The following is a 17,184-nucleotide window of genomic DNA, read 5'->3' as shown; positions in this document are numbered from 1 at the left end:
GCTTTTACTCAGAGGATGGTGCATGTATGGAATGCGCTGCCAGAGGAAGTGTGGAGGCTGGTATAATTGCAACATTTAAAAGACATCGGGATGGGTCTATGAATAAGAATGTGGGCCAAATGCTGGCAAATGGGACTAGATTAAGTTAGGATATCTGATTGACGTGGATGGGTTGGACCGAAGGGTGTTTCTGTGCTGTACAGCTCTATGACTCTATGCTGGTGAGGTGTGCCATAACATCCCTTAACAGGCTGATCACAAGATATTTTGAAAAAGAATAAAAATAAGCGTACAAAAAAGGAACAACAATTATTCGTATTTAAAAACATCAACCATAAATTCCTGAAAGAGACTGAGGGACTCTTACAGTGCACTGGTACCATCCTTATCTTTCAGCCAGTTCTACTTGCTCCAGAAAATTTCATCTGGCACCTTCCTAGTACGTCGCGAATTTTGTAAGATTGCAACCAACATGTCTAGTGTCCATGCAGCTACCTCCTCTTAAAATCTTTGCCCATGCCTGCATTTTTTCAGTACCCCCTTGCAATTTATTTTGGTCCTCCACTATTTGCTTCATCTCCTTTTTAGAACAAATGCAGGCATCACTAAATCTAGTCCTGTATCCTAAATTATTGACATACAGTGAACAGAACCAGAATGGGGTAGCATTAACATTACCGTCTTTCAAAGGTTTTAGAAAACCACAATCACCCTTCAACTTTTTTTTAGAAACTGCAATAAAACTGTTTAATTCAATTTCCCACATCCGCTGTTTGGTAACCTTTCAGAGTTTTTCTGAGGTCCAGTCACTGCGTTTCTCCTACCACTTCTCTCCTTCATCTCCAAACAGAACATGTTTGCCAGACATGATCTCTCTTTCTGAACTGAGTTGGTTGCTTGTAATTACTTTCTCCCCTACTTATTACTCTGCAGTTTTGACAATGCTTATTTCCCAGTCCTCCTGCACAACTTCATATTTAGTAGCACTCCAAAATTTTTTTTAGGGCTTCCCCAATTTCCTTATGCTTTTCTGATGACTCGAGCAGTTTGTCCTTCTTGATCTCAGCAAACCTCATTTTTCTCTCTCTCCCCCTATTAACACACGACCTAAAACTTGTTCCTTTGGGCAAACTGGAAGAGTATTCAAGCCAACTTCATTTACCATCTCCTTTGGGGTTCCACTATGTATTTTAATAATTTCCATTTAACTTTTGCTACAAATGACATTTAACTGGGGGAATGAAAAGTTCTATGAAGCTGAAGCTAAATCAGAAAATGAGGAGGGCAGCATTTGTGCAATCCGTGCATTACATACCTGTAATTGTTTGTGTTGTACATTAATGATCTTTTGTGAACTACAGGAATGTTCTGTGTTGGCCGATCCCACTGACGAAGGACTGCCATGCTGAACCTCAGATTTAAAACAGAAGGACCATGTAAATCTTCAAATCTTGAACTGCTCCAACTCGGTTTAATCACTACCACTCTGGTCTACCCGCTTCAATGAACCATCTGTTGAATTTCTATTGAATATACTAAAGAGTAAAGAGGTTGAGGCAACTTCTCCCAAATGGCTAGTGAACTCTTGCCATTCAGTACCAAGGCATCACTGCATTGCACAGCTTTACCAACTTCTTACACAGTTTTGACCAGGGGCTAAGATTTCTTATCAGGTCATAACCTTAAGTTTTTATTCTATTATTTGTTGTGTGCAGCCCTTTACAAACTGACCACAATGGCATTTTCATGATCTTCACCCTCCATCAAAAGGTACTTATCCCTTCAGTTCTATCTTTCTCCTCCCACAACTTTGCCTTTCCTAGAACGGTTCTACTTTCTTTATCCAACCCATGCAATTTCTGTTTTTCACTCCCCATCTTGTTGAATAAGGCATCCAGACATCCATTTGCTTTTTTTTTGCTTCCTCTTCCATGCTAAACTGTAAAACAACTCAATGGGCTACAATAGATCTAAATTTAAAAAAGAACGCGGAATACTGATCTAGAAAACAAACACTTCCCAAACCAACAAAACACAGTAAAAGCCTATAAATCAGTTGTCTGTCTTTGCCCCTTCTCCATCCAACTGGGGCCACGCAGATAGGCCACTAAATTCCTGAAAAAGAATTTTACTACTTGGGTGCTTCATTTCTTGTCAGTTTCCTATTCTGTTCGGCCATCTACTTTTCTTCCTCAATGAGTACAAATTACAGGCACTGGAGATCTGGAGGCCTAGTATTAAGTAATATCTGCAACTAAATGTCTAATTTTGAACTGCAATCTTCCCAATCTGTGTGGTTTAGTATCACTTTATCACGCTAAGGTGCCCCATGGAAAGCTCTAACCAGGGTGGAGTTGACTTAGGGAATCAGTGTTGCAATGATGCATTAAATTATTATGCAGCTTGACACGTACTAATTTACATACATTTCCTATTAAGTATTTAGTACTCACAGAAGGTGATGAATATGACAAGGAATGCTGCGGGGACGAACGAGCTACAGGAGGTACACTCCGCCCTGGACTAGTGCCTGTGACACTGCCGCCAGCAAACTGAAACATAAACACCATTTAGTTATGATACAGTTCTGATTCATATCCATTGTTTCCCATTTATACAAGATGGGAAAACAGAAATAGCACTGACTATAAAGCAGAGCAAAAAAACTTTCCTGCCAACTTCACTTCACAATAAAAAAATCTGTCTGACCTCAAATCTACTTTTTAAACAAGGTAAAATGGTAAAGTACACTATACTAAAATGTTAGGTTTAAAAAGCTTCCATATAACACTGTTAACATTTAGGGCAGCACAGTGGCTCAGTGATTAGCCCTGCTGTCTCACAGCACTAGGGAACCAAGTTCAATTCCATCCTCAGACTACTGTGTGGTATTCGCATATTCTCTCCCATCATGCGGGTTTCCTCCAAAATTCAAAGATGTGCAGGTTAGGTGGACTGGCCATGCTAACTTGCTCATAGTGTTCAGGGATGCGTAGGCTTGTTGGGTTAGCCATGGGAAATGCAGGGTTACAGGGACAGGGTAGGGGACCAGGTCTGGATGGAATGCTCCTCAGAGGATCAATATGGACTTGATGGTCCAAAGGGCCTACTTCCACACTTTAGGAATTCTATGATAATAAGGCAAAGATGAAGAAGATTAAAAACAAACAAGAATAGAACATGCTGGAGAAGTTCAGGAAGTCTGGCAGTAGCTGTTAACAATTCCATTCTTCTGGAGGATGGTCACTGGACTCGATATGTTAGCTCTGTTTTCTCTCCACAGATGGCCAGATCTGCTGAGTTTCCCTAGTAACTTCTGCTTTTGTTTTTTTTAAGAAGTCTCCACTCTGTTAAAGGATAGTCACTCTATGCTGAGGATCTAAGAAACTCAAGGGAATAATCGAAAATAGCTGTTTAATACAGAACGCACTAGTGTGACCACTTATTTAAAATTAACTACTGTGGTGGCGGTATCACTGGTAAAGCTGTCAGTCATCATTGATCCCTAGTTGCAGTGGTAAAAGCGAGTTTTCTTTGTGAGTCCATGTGGTGAATACACTCCCAGTGCGTTAGGTAGGGATTTAAGAGATAACAGTGTGGAGCTGGAGGATTACAGCAGGCCAGGTGGCATCACAGGAGCAGGAAGGCTGATGTTTTGGATCGGAGCCCTTAAATAAATAGAGGAAGGGTGGGGCTGGGGAACGAGAACAGTTTACATTAAATGTTTCACTAGTTGAAATTTAAAAAATATAAATATAAAATTACACTTGGCCTCATTTACTAATTTTTCACTAAAATAGGTGAATTCTTCGAAGCCAGTCTTAACTCTCCATGAACACAGTCACCTGACAATAACAACAATAGATAATAAATGTGCCTTTTATTTGTCATGCTGCTGACAAGGCAATCCACACAATTAATAAGTGCTCAATTTAGCGGTATATAGCTATTGAAAACCTTGCAACTTACTTCAAAGTAGTCACTAATTTTATGACCCCTTGGAGTGCCTTTGCCTACAAAACAAACAATTAAGAATTAGCAATCATGAAGAAAGTACTTCCTCAAGTTCAAAGGTGAATTTGACATTCCTTTTGCTCACTGGTTCCAAGTAACAATAACAAATTTGAACAAAATAGGTTGTAACTGGATTGTTCAAGACAACCACTTTAGTTAACGGTTCCAAGGCCAAAAAGAGCAGATGATTATGGCAAAGACAGGAACATGTAACTGCTGCTGAACTTAAGTGGCATCCAAGGCTAGGCAGACTGATGGTTTCCTTCAGCACTCCTACTTCATTTTACCTATAAAAGCCATCTGTGAAGCTTCGAGCTTCACATTCCTTTTTAATGCCAGGTCTCTCAACCCTTGGGAATCACTTACAGATGTCAATTTTAAACAGGGCTTTGTTTGTGGTCCACACCACCACTAGGTGGAGTATCATTCCCACATTTGCATTCAAAAATTTAAAGTGATCAAACTGCCTCAAAACATTCCCTTTGACCCACATACAACTATGCTGCATACCTTCTCAGAATTATGGGCAAAGAGAAACTTCTTTCAATTGGATTTACATTAGAAAGGTAAATTAAAGCTGCTACCAGTCTAGGTGCCATCACAGTATGTATGTTATGTTACATAAATGCATCCAAAATTGTTTCAGAATATTGCAAAATATACAAAAGCTCCCATAATCGTACCTCCAGTGGCTCAGAAAAGGTTGCCTTATTATAATTGAAACAATATTAAAATCATTTGCCCTATTTTATAAAAAGCTTTTGTCTATATTTTCTGTAAAGGCACTTTATATGTCTCTTGTCCAGCATGCAAATGCAAAACCTTGTAGGGCTCCAGATTCAGGTCTTGATCACTGTTGTTTTTGGCAGCAGTGAAAAGCTGCAAAATATATGAACAACTCCTACAGTAAGGCTTCTGCTCCCTATTTTAACCACGTGTGAAGTGCACTTATGTAGACCATCAATTTGTATGATGCCGGTCCTCACTTCTCATGCAGCAGCTGTCAACTCTCACCATCCAGGCCATTAACACCCCATGGAACTGCACCCTAACACAAGTCACTATCTTCATAAGGGAAAGAGAGTTCAATTCTCCCATCTTAATTCTGATTTGCCTGAAAGGATGGCAGAAGTAGATTAAATAGTAACAGATAAAGAGAATTGTGAAGCTGCTGAAAATTGAAAAAAAAACTTAATAGGGCTGTAAAGAAAGATCAAGGAACTGGGAATGATTGGATGGTGTTGCTAGAAGAGTCAGCACATCCTCAGCAGGCTGACTGACCACCTTCTGTGTTGAGTTAAATTCCACAATTCTCTGACCCACATTGAAATTAATAGGTCAATCCCCAGGGACAGCTTACTTCTCACTTTTCTTACAGCATGTGCAGATCATATGAAGATAAACGAAGAACTAAACAATTATGTATAAAGTAACTTTTCCTCCATTTTGAATGCAGAAGCTGGTTAAACTTCTGGTAATCCTGTGAAGCACCTTAGGGCTTTCTTAACATGTTAAAGGCCCTACATAAATGCAGGTATTTGCAGACGGGGCCAGTAAGAAATGGGTTTGCCTTTCCATGTCCATCTGAGAAACAAGATTTATCAGCAAACAGGGTCCAGACATTAAAACTATTTAATGTAATAATTTAATGCAGAAGCAAAATTGCACCTTATTCCATATGTAATCATTTCTTCAAAAAATTTTTCTTTAAAATAAAGACAAAACAACGTTCTAAATCTACTGTTCGCCAACAGGGTAGGGCGTTATAAAATTGAGCATAGTGCTGGAAATAAAATGACTGCACTCAGGCTTACCTTGATTGGCCTCGTTGTACGCATCCGCTTTTCGTTTCCTCCCTCGCTGCTCACTTTGTTTCTTTTCAGGTGTCTAAGAGAAAGAATAAAAGATTTGGCCTGAAGCTGACACTTCGTTGCTCTGTAAAGTTTCAACATGCTTGACCAAATTTTTAGAAGCTGATCACACTTATCTTGCTCCATTCAGCACACCCAAGGGAAAGGAAAAATAACAAAGTGAAGGGAAGGGGTGATGGCACATGAATTATAACAGGGACAACAGACCCTTTGCTTTCTTCCAATATATAGCGAAGTGGGTCCTCCCAATGAAAGCAGTGAGCCAACTGTGATAGGGAGTCAACTGGTCAAGAACAGAACCATCACTGGTGCCACACTCGGTCTTACAGTAATACCAGAATGCTCTGTGTTATCAGACACAGATGATGGTCTGATCCCCAGTCCCTAACTTAAACCAGATCTCTCAATTTTTGATATGTTGTCTTTCCAAAGAATGGTCCATCTGTAGATGCAGCTGAGCACAGAAATTTCAAAACATTTCACACCACATTGAAGAAAGAGAAAGAAACCAGTGATCATGCAGATTGTGTTTGAAGCTCCTTAACTTACTTGAGGAATAGGTTATTTCAACATTATGTTGAATTATTAAAAAAGTACAAAGTTGAGTTGCATACTTGTTCTGCTTTCAAGTCTTGTGTCAATTTAGAGTACAGGATTCACAGAGAAAATACAACTCTAAAGGCCAAATGCTATTTGCTTGTTCAATACACATGAATAACAAAGGCTTCAGACGTCACAACCCAACAATTACTAAGATAATAAAATGTGAGGCTGGATGAACACAGCAGGCCAAGCAGCATCTCAGGAGCACAAAAGCTGACGTTTCGGGCCTAGACCCTTCATCAGAGAGCTCTCTGATGAAGGGTCTAGGCCCGAAACGTCAGCTTTTGTGCTCCTGAGATGCTGCTTGGCCTGCTGTGTTCATCCAGCCTCACATTTTATTATCTTGGAATCTCCAGCATCTGCAGTTCCCATTATCCCCAACAATTACTAACCTCAGATTCCTTATCACTCAGAGATCCCAAGCTACACAAGCTCTGATTGGACGATTCATTTACTGGCATCTACAACAAAAGAACAAAAATAAGTTAGATTTTATTTAATCCATCTCTGCTACCTAGTTCAGTCATCAAGTGGAACAGAATTGGCCACTGTAAAATTCTTATACTCATGACAGATGTTGTCCCAAATGCCCTAGAGTAGAATAATTCACAGCAGGGAAATTAAATATTGATCTATTGCGGTGAAATTTTCACAATAATGGATTAACGAACACTACAGATAGAAAGGTGAAAGAGCAGGCCTGCTTTTGATTCCTGTCACTTTTCGCATTTTACTAAATCAATTTAAAACCTAACCACTAGTATTTGTTGGAAAACAGTCGGGAGTACAGGCTGGATACTACACACAGCAGTCAATACACTTTTGATACACGTGGCCAGGGTTAGAGCAGGAAATGCTGAATGTCAAGTAGCGCTTTGTAAAAAGAGTCCAGAAATCCTTTTGCTGTCCACCAACAATGATCCCTGCTGGAAATACATCTTTTGCAGACTCTCGGTGAGGGCAGATGAAGTGATATCCTTCGGGTAAAATAACTTGCTGGCAGTCCATACATATAAGCATTCAAATTTCTCAATCATAAATAATTAAAATCATGAATGTGAGAGTGAGAAGATTAAAGTACATGAACTCTAATTCTGCTTTCCTCTATTCTCAGTAGGTTTTCACAACATGACTTTTACATAAATCCAATGGGATGTTCAGATAGCGGATTGAGAAGTTATTGCAACATTAAGTCACGTTACCCACAGTGTCACTGAACCATGGCTACAAGTTACGTTATTGCACGTGTCCCAATGGTACACTACACAACCATCACCAGTCGCGCAAATCTCAACTGTATTCTAGTCTAGATATAGACAGGATATATTGCAGTGCAGTGGGGAGCAATTCTACCCGTGAACCAGAAGCTCTGGCTACTCCAGGACTTGATGGTCATAAGATCCTAAGATGTAGGAGTATAAGATGCAAACCCATCAAGTCTGCTCTGCCAATCAATGAGATCATGGCTGATCTAGTAATCCACAATTTCACTCTCCTGCCATTTCCCCACAACTCTGGATGCTCTTACTGATTAAAAATCTGTTTGCATATATTCAAGGCTGAAGTAGACAGTGACCTAGCTTCGATTGTTCTCTACAATAAATAATTCTACAGATTCATTACATGCTGAGAGAATAAATCCCTCTCCCTCTGTCTTAATGTGTGATTCTTTATTGTGGGATTATTCCTTCTCATCCTAGACTCACTTACAAGGGAAAAACAGTCTTTCCACATCCACTTACAAATCCCCTAAAAATGTCTTGCATGTTTCAATAAGGACACCTCTCATTCATCTAGATTTCAATGAGTGCAGACTCAAATCTATTCAACCAACCAGTCATAAGGCAGTCTCTTCATACTTGGTATCAGGTGAGTGGACCTCTTCTGGTCTGCCTTCAATGCTAGTACATCTTTCCTCAGATAAGGAGCCGAAAACGGTTCACAGTATTTCAACTGTGGTTGACTAGTACCTTATACAGGTTGAGCAAGATACTATCTATTTTTACACTCCATTCCCTTTGGATTAAAGGGCAACATTCCATTTGACTTTCTTACTACCTGCTGAACTTGGATGCTGGCTTTTTGTAATTCATGGACAAACACTCCCAAATTCCTTTGTTCTGTAGTCTTTCTCCACTTAAATAATATTCAGCTCTTCTATTTTTCCTGTTGAAGTGCATAATTACAGGTTTTTCAGATCATCCAGTCTGCTCTGCCATTCAATGATGTTATAGCGGATCTGAGCGCCCGCAACTTCACTTTCCTAATGCTTCACCATAACCATGGTTCACTAACCTCAGAGAGAAAAAAAACTCTTCCTCACCTCTGTTCTAACTGGGTGACCTCTTATTCTGACATTTAGCACACTAGTCCTAGACACTTCTGCTGGGGAGACAACCATTCCACATGTACTTTGTCAAAGTTTTTAAAACATGCCCATCCTTTGGCTCATCACCAATTTTTGTTACCTTGTATCAAATGAAATTTTAAAAATGCAAACAAGAAAGGCACATTCACAGTGTGGCCAAACACCTCAAACATCAATATGTAAGTCCTTCCAATTTTATACCAACGGCAGGTAGCAAGAACAGGAGACTGTATCCTGGTCATCCACATGGTGGAAACAGTTGGAGCCTGCAGTAATCACTATTCATAACTCTGACGACAAAATGTACACCTAAGTGTGCATGGGCTGCTTGGCAGTTGGCTAAAATGCTAGTGAGAATCAGATTGGTAACAACAGCATGGGGTTTGATTCCTGTGCCAGCTGGGTTGGACTGGAGACGTTCCTACTTGCCCTACCAGTGGTGGACATCAGGACACTCTGGGTTAGACTGGCCTTTGGGCAGAGAACTCTTAAGGAAGAGAAGAACTGCCACAGGCAAAGAAATGGCCATTTTCAAGGAGCGAGCAGGAATGGAAAACGGAGGAGTTTACGACATTCACTATCTGAAAAACGTTTCTAAAAACAGATTTTCAGGTTTTATTATAGGCGTGGACACAAGGCAAAAACTTCGGAATTCCAAGCAGTGCACTTGGAAATTTGCCAAATGCCCCTGGGAGCATACATACTTTGCACAAGTACTACACAAAGTACACATACTAGATGCATCAATAGAAAGAAATTAAAATATAATCAACTCTGAATTACAACATTAATTTTACAATAATTTTTCAATACAGTCACCAAAACTAAAAATGCATAAAATTAAGATAATTTTTCAGCTATGATCTTCTAATTTTTAAAAGAGCTTCTAGCAATACATTCAAAATGAAACCATCTAAAATGAAACTATTTGGAAACAATAAAGGTCACAACCATAAAACCTGTTCTTTGAATCAAAAGCATTATTTAAATCATGGGTAGCTATCATACTTAAGGGATTTATTTACATCAAAGTAATATTTATTAAAATAATCTGAAATTATAAAGCGCAGCATTAGACTTTTATAGTCACAATAAAATCTTATATTTTTCTTGACAACTTTTATTTTAAAGATTAGTTTCATGTTAATACATTCTAACAATGGGCTCAATGGTGGCGCAGTGGTTAGTACTGCTGCCTCAAAGTGGCAGGAGCACAGGTTCAACTCCGGCCTCGGACAACTCTGTGCATAGAGTTTGCAGGTTCTCCCAGTGTTTCTTCCGGGTACTCTGGTTTCTGCCCACAGTTCAAAGATGTTTAGGCCAGGTGGACTAACCATGGGAAATGCAGGGTTACAAGGATATGGTGTGGAGTGGGGGGTGGAATGCAGTGCAGAGAGTCGGTGTGGATTCAATGTGTTAAATGGCCTGATTCAAAACTGTAGAGATATTATGATTTAACAAGAGAAGGTTGTGAACCAGAAATGGGGCTAGTTAAAATAGCCACAAATGCCAGCCCTGGGATAAAGTGAGAGAAAGGGGTTCAGAAGATGTGGACAGCAGACATACCACCAAACAAAATTGGACACCTCCTAAATCTGGGTGCCTTGGGAGGGCGCTGAGCAGTGCAAAAGCTGAATGTAACAACAGCCTTTGGCCATATTCAATGTTACGCTCCATCACTTTTCTGTGGCATTATTGTTACGTCCTGTAGCTGGAAACATGCCACAGTTGTTCTTGTGTTAGAATCTAACGAATTGTGGTTCACAGCCTCCGCAGTTAGGTTTGGTCTATTTCTGTTCTGTAATTTGTAGCTTTTCATTTTGAAAGTCGATTATTCCATTTCACATCCAACCACACATGCACATTTTTAAACTGGGCCATCTTTATGCACTCCTCCTTTAGACTGTGCACTGAGAAGCCTCTCACCTTTAGTGGCTGCAACCATCATCTCAATTCACCATGCTCTTTCCCCTGACTTTATCGTATTTCTGTTATCTCTTAGTTTCTTCTACTATATAGACTCCCCAACCCATACTCATAGCCATTTCCACAACTATATCATCTCAAACGGATTCGCTACTCCTTTAGAATCAATCACTCTTCACCTACTTCCTGCCCAACCTCACTTCATTGTGTCTGGCCCTGGAAAAACTCTATCCTAAATCATTTACTACATTTCCAAAATCCCATCTCTAGCCTTTGGCCCTCTATATCTGTCAATGATGTAACTCCTGACCTGCTCAATCCTAACACCACCTCCACCTTTCAGTCCGAGTTGTCTGGGTATCACATTGGCAGAGTGGTTAGCACTGCTGACTCACAGAGCCAGGGGCCTAGGTTCAATTCCACCCACAGACTACTGTGTGTGAAGTCTGCACATTCTCACAATGTTTGCGTGGGTTTCCTCCCACAGTCCAAAGATGTGCAGGTTAGGTGGTTTGGTCATGCTAAGTTGCCTATACTGTTCAGGCTTGCTGGATTAGCAATGGAAAATGCAGAGTTATAGGGATAAGGTGGATCTGGGTGGGATACTCTTCAGAGGAGTGGTAATGGACTTGACAGTGGCCTGCCTCCACACTGTAGGGAATCCATGATTCCTCTCTCGCTTACTTTGCTTGTTTCCCTGCTACAGTCTCATTACAGCTCCCTTAAGCTCCAGTGATCCACCACTAGCTGCTCACCATGAGATTTAGATGCACTATCTGCTTTTGTTCACTATTCCAAAATTCTCCTGAAGTGCCAAGCTATGCTCTAACATCTCTTCTCTAAAATACACCTTCTTACACCCTTCTCCCTTTTTGTGGGATATGGACTGGGAATTATTGCCTGTCCATAGGTAAGCTGCTCTTGAATCCTATAGTATATTTGTAGATAGACACACAATGCCCTGCAGGAGGGAATTCCAGGATTTTGACCCAGTGACACTGAAGGAACAGTGATATATTTCAAAGTCAAGATGGTGAGTAGCTTAAAGGGGGATTTGTAGGTGGTGGTGTTCCAATGTATCTGCTGGTTTTGTCCTTCTAGATGGAAATGGCTGTAGGTTTGGAAGATGCTCCTAAGGACCTTTATTGAATTTCAGCAGTGCATCTTGTAGATGATAAACTCTGCTGATGCTGAGCATCACTGGTGGAGGGAGTGACTGGACAAGGTGCCAATCAAACAGGTTGCTTTACCCTGGAAGCTTCACGTGTTGCTAGAGTTGCACTCACACAATCAAGTGGGAGTATTCCATCACGCTTCTGAATTGCCCCTTATAGATGGAGGACAGGTTTTGGGGAGTCAGGTGGTGAGATATGCACTGCAATATTCCTCGCCACTGACCTGTTCTTGTAGCACTCTATTTATATGGAAAATCTAGTTGAGTTTCTGGTCAATGGAAACACCCAGGATGTTGATAGAGGGGGATTTGTTGATGATAATACAACTGAATGTTGAGGCGCAGTGGTTAGACAGTCTCTTATTGAAGATGATCACTGCCTGATACTGATGTAAAGGTAAATGTTACTTGACACTTATCAGCCCAAATCTGGATGCTATCCAGGTCTCGTTGCATCTGTTCCTTCAACTGATGTGAGGAGCGCATGGATCGCTTTGTCATTATCCACTTAAATGTCTTGGCTGCTTGCCTCCCTTCTCCACCAGCCAAACCTCATGATTCCTCCCTGCCCTAATCCTGATCTCTCAGCACTATCTACTTATCTATGTCTCCTCAAGCCTTCTTCAAGTTCATCTTGTCAATGAGATTCACCACCTGCTCCCTTGACCCCAATCCCACCTGAACTGCTAACCACCCTACCATTGTTCATGTCTTCTACATTAGCTGATACTAAAACGTTCTCTTCTCTTAGGCACCTTGCTCTTTCAAATTAGCTATTGTCAATTCTTGACCCCTCTGTCCTTGCAAAATATTGCATCATGTCCATTCTGCTTTCCTCTAGTGTCCTGCTTTCTTGATCCACACAGGTTTCTGCTTCTGCCTCTGTTGAAAATGGTTCTTTCTCAAAGTTACAAATGACAGCTCACGTAACAGTCACTAAACTTTTGTTTCTGGTCCTTCACATTTTGTCTGGAACTTATGATACGGTTGAACACAGTATCCTCCACAACTGCTTGTGTTATTGCCTGCTGCCTGAATCCGTACTTGCCTGGTCCCATTTTTATTTATATAATCTCAACCAAAAAAACACACAAAACAATCTGCAGTGGGTTTTCTTTCCATTCTCATGAAGAGAAAAATAGTGGAAACCTAGGAAAGATTTTTGGGATTCAAGCATCACTGGGATTTGGGAACGGGGTGGGAAGAAGACATTAGAGTTTTGAAGCAATGGTTGGTTTGCACCAAGGAATGATATCAAGCACCTTTCTCTTAAAAACTGCAATTCATGCTCCAACTGATTAAGAGAGAAAGGAAGTGGAATGCTCAGTTATGTTTGCAGATGACAGAGCTATTAGGTGGGATCAGAGTGTGAAAAATGGCAAGGCCAGTGAGGAAAAGAAATTTTTTTTGAAAAAGCAGCGGCACTGGATCAGAGCACAGGATACAGCGACAATTACCAGAAAAGAGCAAGCCATAGTGTTGCTATGCCAACATGTCCTGATTGATCTTAAACGGGGCTGAATGATATACAGCACCATTTCCAGTCAAACACTGATCCTCAAGCGAACAGGACTGCTGGCTCATAGATGGGTTGTTAGGAGCATCAGGTGTATGTTATTCCTATGCGAGGCAGTAGGCCCTGGTCTCCAAGTCTCAGCTAATACTGCCTGTTTTTTTTTGCTGCTGCGAAGCCATTCATTACAATTACAAATGATACGCATGGAATTTCTCAGTGGCTGCATGGCTTAGGGGGAACTTCGGTCTGTTACCTCTGCCAATGGGCTCTGCCAGAACTGTGGGGTAGCCTGCTTGGAGCAGCTAGTCAAAGTTAAAAACAATCCACCACGTGCATCTTCTACCTCTTCAAAATGAAACTCAGCAACTGAAACATAAGGGGCCTAATGGCCAAACACTGCAACATTGACCTAAACTGTTACACTGCCATCATTGCTTGGGAACTTCAAGCCTATGGAACTGACATCACTGCCTTGAGACAGATACAATGGGCAGGAGAAGGCCAGCTCAGAGATCAAGTTGGCAGATGCACCTTCTTCTGGTAAGCCAGAAGAACAGGTACACCATTGCGTTAGCTTTAAAAAACAAACTTTTTGATTTGCTCAGTGAGTGCCTCGTGGGATAAACGCATGCCTCATGACCCTTGAGTTCATACTAACCAAAAAGCAGTATACCACAGCCAGTGTGTACACTCAAACCTAGAAACAACAGAACCGAAGAGAGGAATTCTGCACCAGCCATAATCAATTATTCACCCATGTTCCAAAGGTAGGGGCAAGTAGATTCTTCTTGATGATTTCAATACCAGAATTGGCAGGCCTCTGGATAGGCACATGAAAAAACAAACAGCATTCATGTCCTCTTCCTGACAACATGTTGTAAAGATGGTTTGGCCATGAAATCCCCATTTTGTCAGATACGAATACAAGAACTTATGGCAACACCATTGTTCCAGACTTTGATACATGATTGACTGCACCATCATCTGTATAAGGAACTGACAGGATATCCGCACTACATGCACCGTGCCAGGAGCTGGTGATTGCTGACCAACCATTGCCAAATTCAGTCCGCTACCTACATCAGCCTGGCCCTAAAACATTAGCAACAGCAGCAGAAGCACTGCCACAGGAAAGCCCTCAGTCGCTGCCTTCCAGCCAACAGAGCAATGCTCAGCGCACAGGAACCACAAATGTCCGTTGCACCTGGTCTGCCTGAAAATCCATCATAAGTAATATCTGTAATTGGGTTTCCATATCAGGGAAAATTGATTTGATGAAAAACAACCAGCAGATCTAAGGGCTACGAAATCACAATACAAGGTATTCCTGAACAGAAATTACCGACAATAGTCAAGAGAAATAATGCAGGTGTACAAAATAAAGACTAAGGTCTAAGACAAAACCCGTGACTTAAAGGGCAGAAATAGTGCAAGAAACACAGCATTTAGCCCAATCAAGACTACCTATGGTCTAGGCGCTCAAGCAGATACTCCAAAGAGAATTAGAAATGGATTGAAACTGATCAAGGACACAGGGGTAGTGAGTGTTCATTAGAGTATTTTGAGGATCTCCTCAATCAAGGCTCAATCTATGATGAAAGTGCCCTTGACCGCATCCCACAGCCAGCTACCTAACTGAATCGCAGCACAATCTCAGCCTAATAGGAGATTGTGAAGGTTATCTGACACTTATGGACCAACAAAGTTACTGGTAAAGACAAAACCTTCATCCGAAAACCTATGGCAGATAAGTACTTTTGTCTCATAAACACACTTCAATACCATCACTTGGAAGGAGAGCAACATGCTCGGATATCTCGAAAATGCTGTAATTATGACCATCTTCAAGAAAGGAGTCATGACTATTGTAACTATATAGAATTATCCTGGTTGCCTGTTACAAAGAAAGCAGTTGTAAGAATCCTTAATTGCCTCATTCTAGTAGCTGAAGAGACCTTCCCAGAGTAATACAGATTCTATTCATCATGAGGCATAGTGGACAGGATTTACACAACAAACAAATGCAGAGATCATCAGCAGTAACTTTTCTGACCTCAAAAGCCTTCAAAACTGTCAAATGGATGGAATTATAGAGCATTCACCTCACATTGGGTGGCCTGTACAAATTTTCTCCCTGCTGCGTGATGTTGTGGAAGCAGTGATCCTCACTGATGGATCCAGAGACCAAATGTATACACAAACCCCATACACATGATACTTTCTACTAGTGTTGGGTTATTCTACATAATAGAGAGAAAATTGTTCAAATGTGTCATTTCCGATCCAGAACCAAGGTCATCCTAACCTCTGTCACTGAGGTGCAGTGTGCAAGTGATACTTGGACGTGTGCACACTCAAGAAGCCAACCTATTGTTGATGCATTAACAGAGAGTGCAAACATCAACATTATGCTAAACAATCCAGACGACAATAGGTCCATTGTCAGCCTGCTCCACAATACTGTCCCTCAAAATGTCAAGATTCACAGAAAGTCACTGGAAAAGGTAGATCAATTCCCGTACCTTCAGGGTATCCTCTCAGTGAGGATACAGGGGGTGAACATCAACTCCAACGGCCAGCATCACGGCTGGCCATCACCTGCCTCCCTTACCACTCCTCCCACCTCAAGCCCCACTCCCACCTCCTATGCACCAACCTCATCCCGCCTCCTTGACCTGTCCATCCTCCCTGGACTGACCTATCCCCTTCCTAACTTCCCACCTACATTTGCCTTTACTGGCTCCAGCCTCATTTCTTTGATCTGTCCGTCTCCTCTCGATGTATCTTCTCCTTTATCCTTCTTCTATCCGCCGCCCCCCCTCTCCCTATTTATTTCAGAATCCCTTTCCCCTCCCCCATTTCTGAAGGGTCTCGACCTGAAATGTCAGCTTTCCTGCTCCTCTGACGCTGCTTGGCCTGCAGCGTTTATCAAGCTCTACACCTCATTATCTCAGATTCTTCAGCATCGGCAGTTCCTACTATCTCAGAGATACAGAATGTTTGATGACAAAGATTCCAAACCGGCTACCAAGCTCATGGTCTACAGGGGAATAGTATTAACTGCCCTTGTGCACACATGGAAAACATGGGCATTGTACAACAGCCACCTCAAATCCCTCACCATCAATACATCTGCAAAATCATGCAAATACACTGGCAAGAGAGGTGTTCCAATATTAATGCCGTCTCTCAGGCCAGTTTTGTGGCATGGGTTACAATCAAAGTTATGGTGGGCAGGTCACATCATCTGCATGCCTCACAAGACTTCCAAAGTGAAGCTCTCTACTCTGAGCTTTGTCATAACATGCTGTAACTAGGAAGGCCGAGGAAGCGCCACATGGGCGTCCTGAAATACAACTTGAGAAAATATTCAATATCACTACTAACTCATGGGTATCTCTGGCCCAAGATTGCTCTGTTAAGAAAGACAGCTCCCATTAAGGAGCCAACAATTTCAGATGTAGAAAAAAGCACGAACAGTGGAAGGAGAGTACGAAAGCTCAACCATCCCATATACCTCAGGACCAACAAACAGAAGAGAAGTAAGTTGACCTCATCCCAAGGGAGTGCTGCAGAATATTAGGTAATTGAGAAGTAGTCCAGCGGAGTGTGTTTGATACAAAAGTATCACTGAAACTGAAAGGAAGAATCTAGAAGACTGGCATTGTATTGTGCAAAGACCTGGGCAGCATTCAAGGAGAGAACAATGATG

At 41.4% G+C, this 17,184-nt stretch overlaps 1 protein-coding gene across 4 annotated transcripts in view; it reads right to left on the bottom strand.

Moving 5' to 3' along the window:
* tlk2 (tousled-like kinase 2) overlaps nucleotides 1-17,184 on the bottom strand; it is a 161,473-nt gene that overhangs the window by 82,413 nt on the left and 61,876 nt on the right. For all 4 annotated transcript variants that reach the window (XM_048560672.2, XM_048560673.2, XM_048560674.2 and 1 more), the window contains 5 exons: nucleotides 6,881-6,949; nucleotides 5,829-5,901; nucleotides 3,970-4,013; nucleotides 2,454-2,552; nucleotides 1,316-1,411 (listed from right to left, as the gene is read on the bottom strand). In XM_048560672.2, the coding sequence (XP_048416629.1) occupies nucleotides 1,316-1,411; nucleotides 2,454-2,552; nucleotides 3,970-4,013; nucleotides 5,829-5,901; nucleotides 6,881-6,949 (381 nt within the window). The remainder of the gene's footprint in view (nucleotides 1-1,315; nucleotides 1,412-2,453; nucleotides 2,553-3,969; nucleotides 4,014-5,828; nucleotides 5,902-6,880; nucleotides 6,950-17,184) is intronic.

The sequence above is a fragment of the Stegostoma tigrinum genome, chromosome 31, assembly GCF_030684315.1.
Source record: "Stegostoma tigrinum isolate sSteTig4 chromosome 31, sSteTig4.hap1, whole genome shotgun sequence".
Classification (NCBI taxonomy): Eukaryota; Metazoa; Chordata; class Chondrichthyes; order Orectolobiformes; family Stegostomatidae; genus Stegostoma; species Stegostoma tigrinum.
The sequence above is the reverse complement of the archived record's forward strand: the minus strand, read 5'-3'. Positions and strand labels throughout refer to the sequence as shown.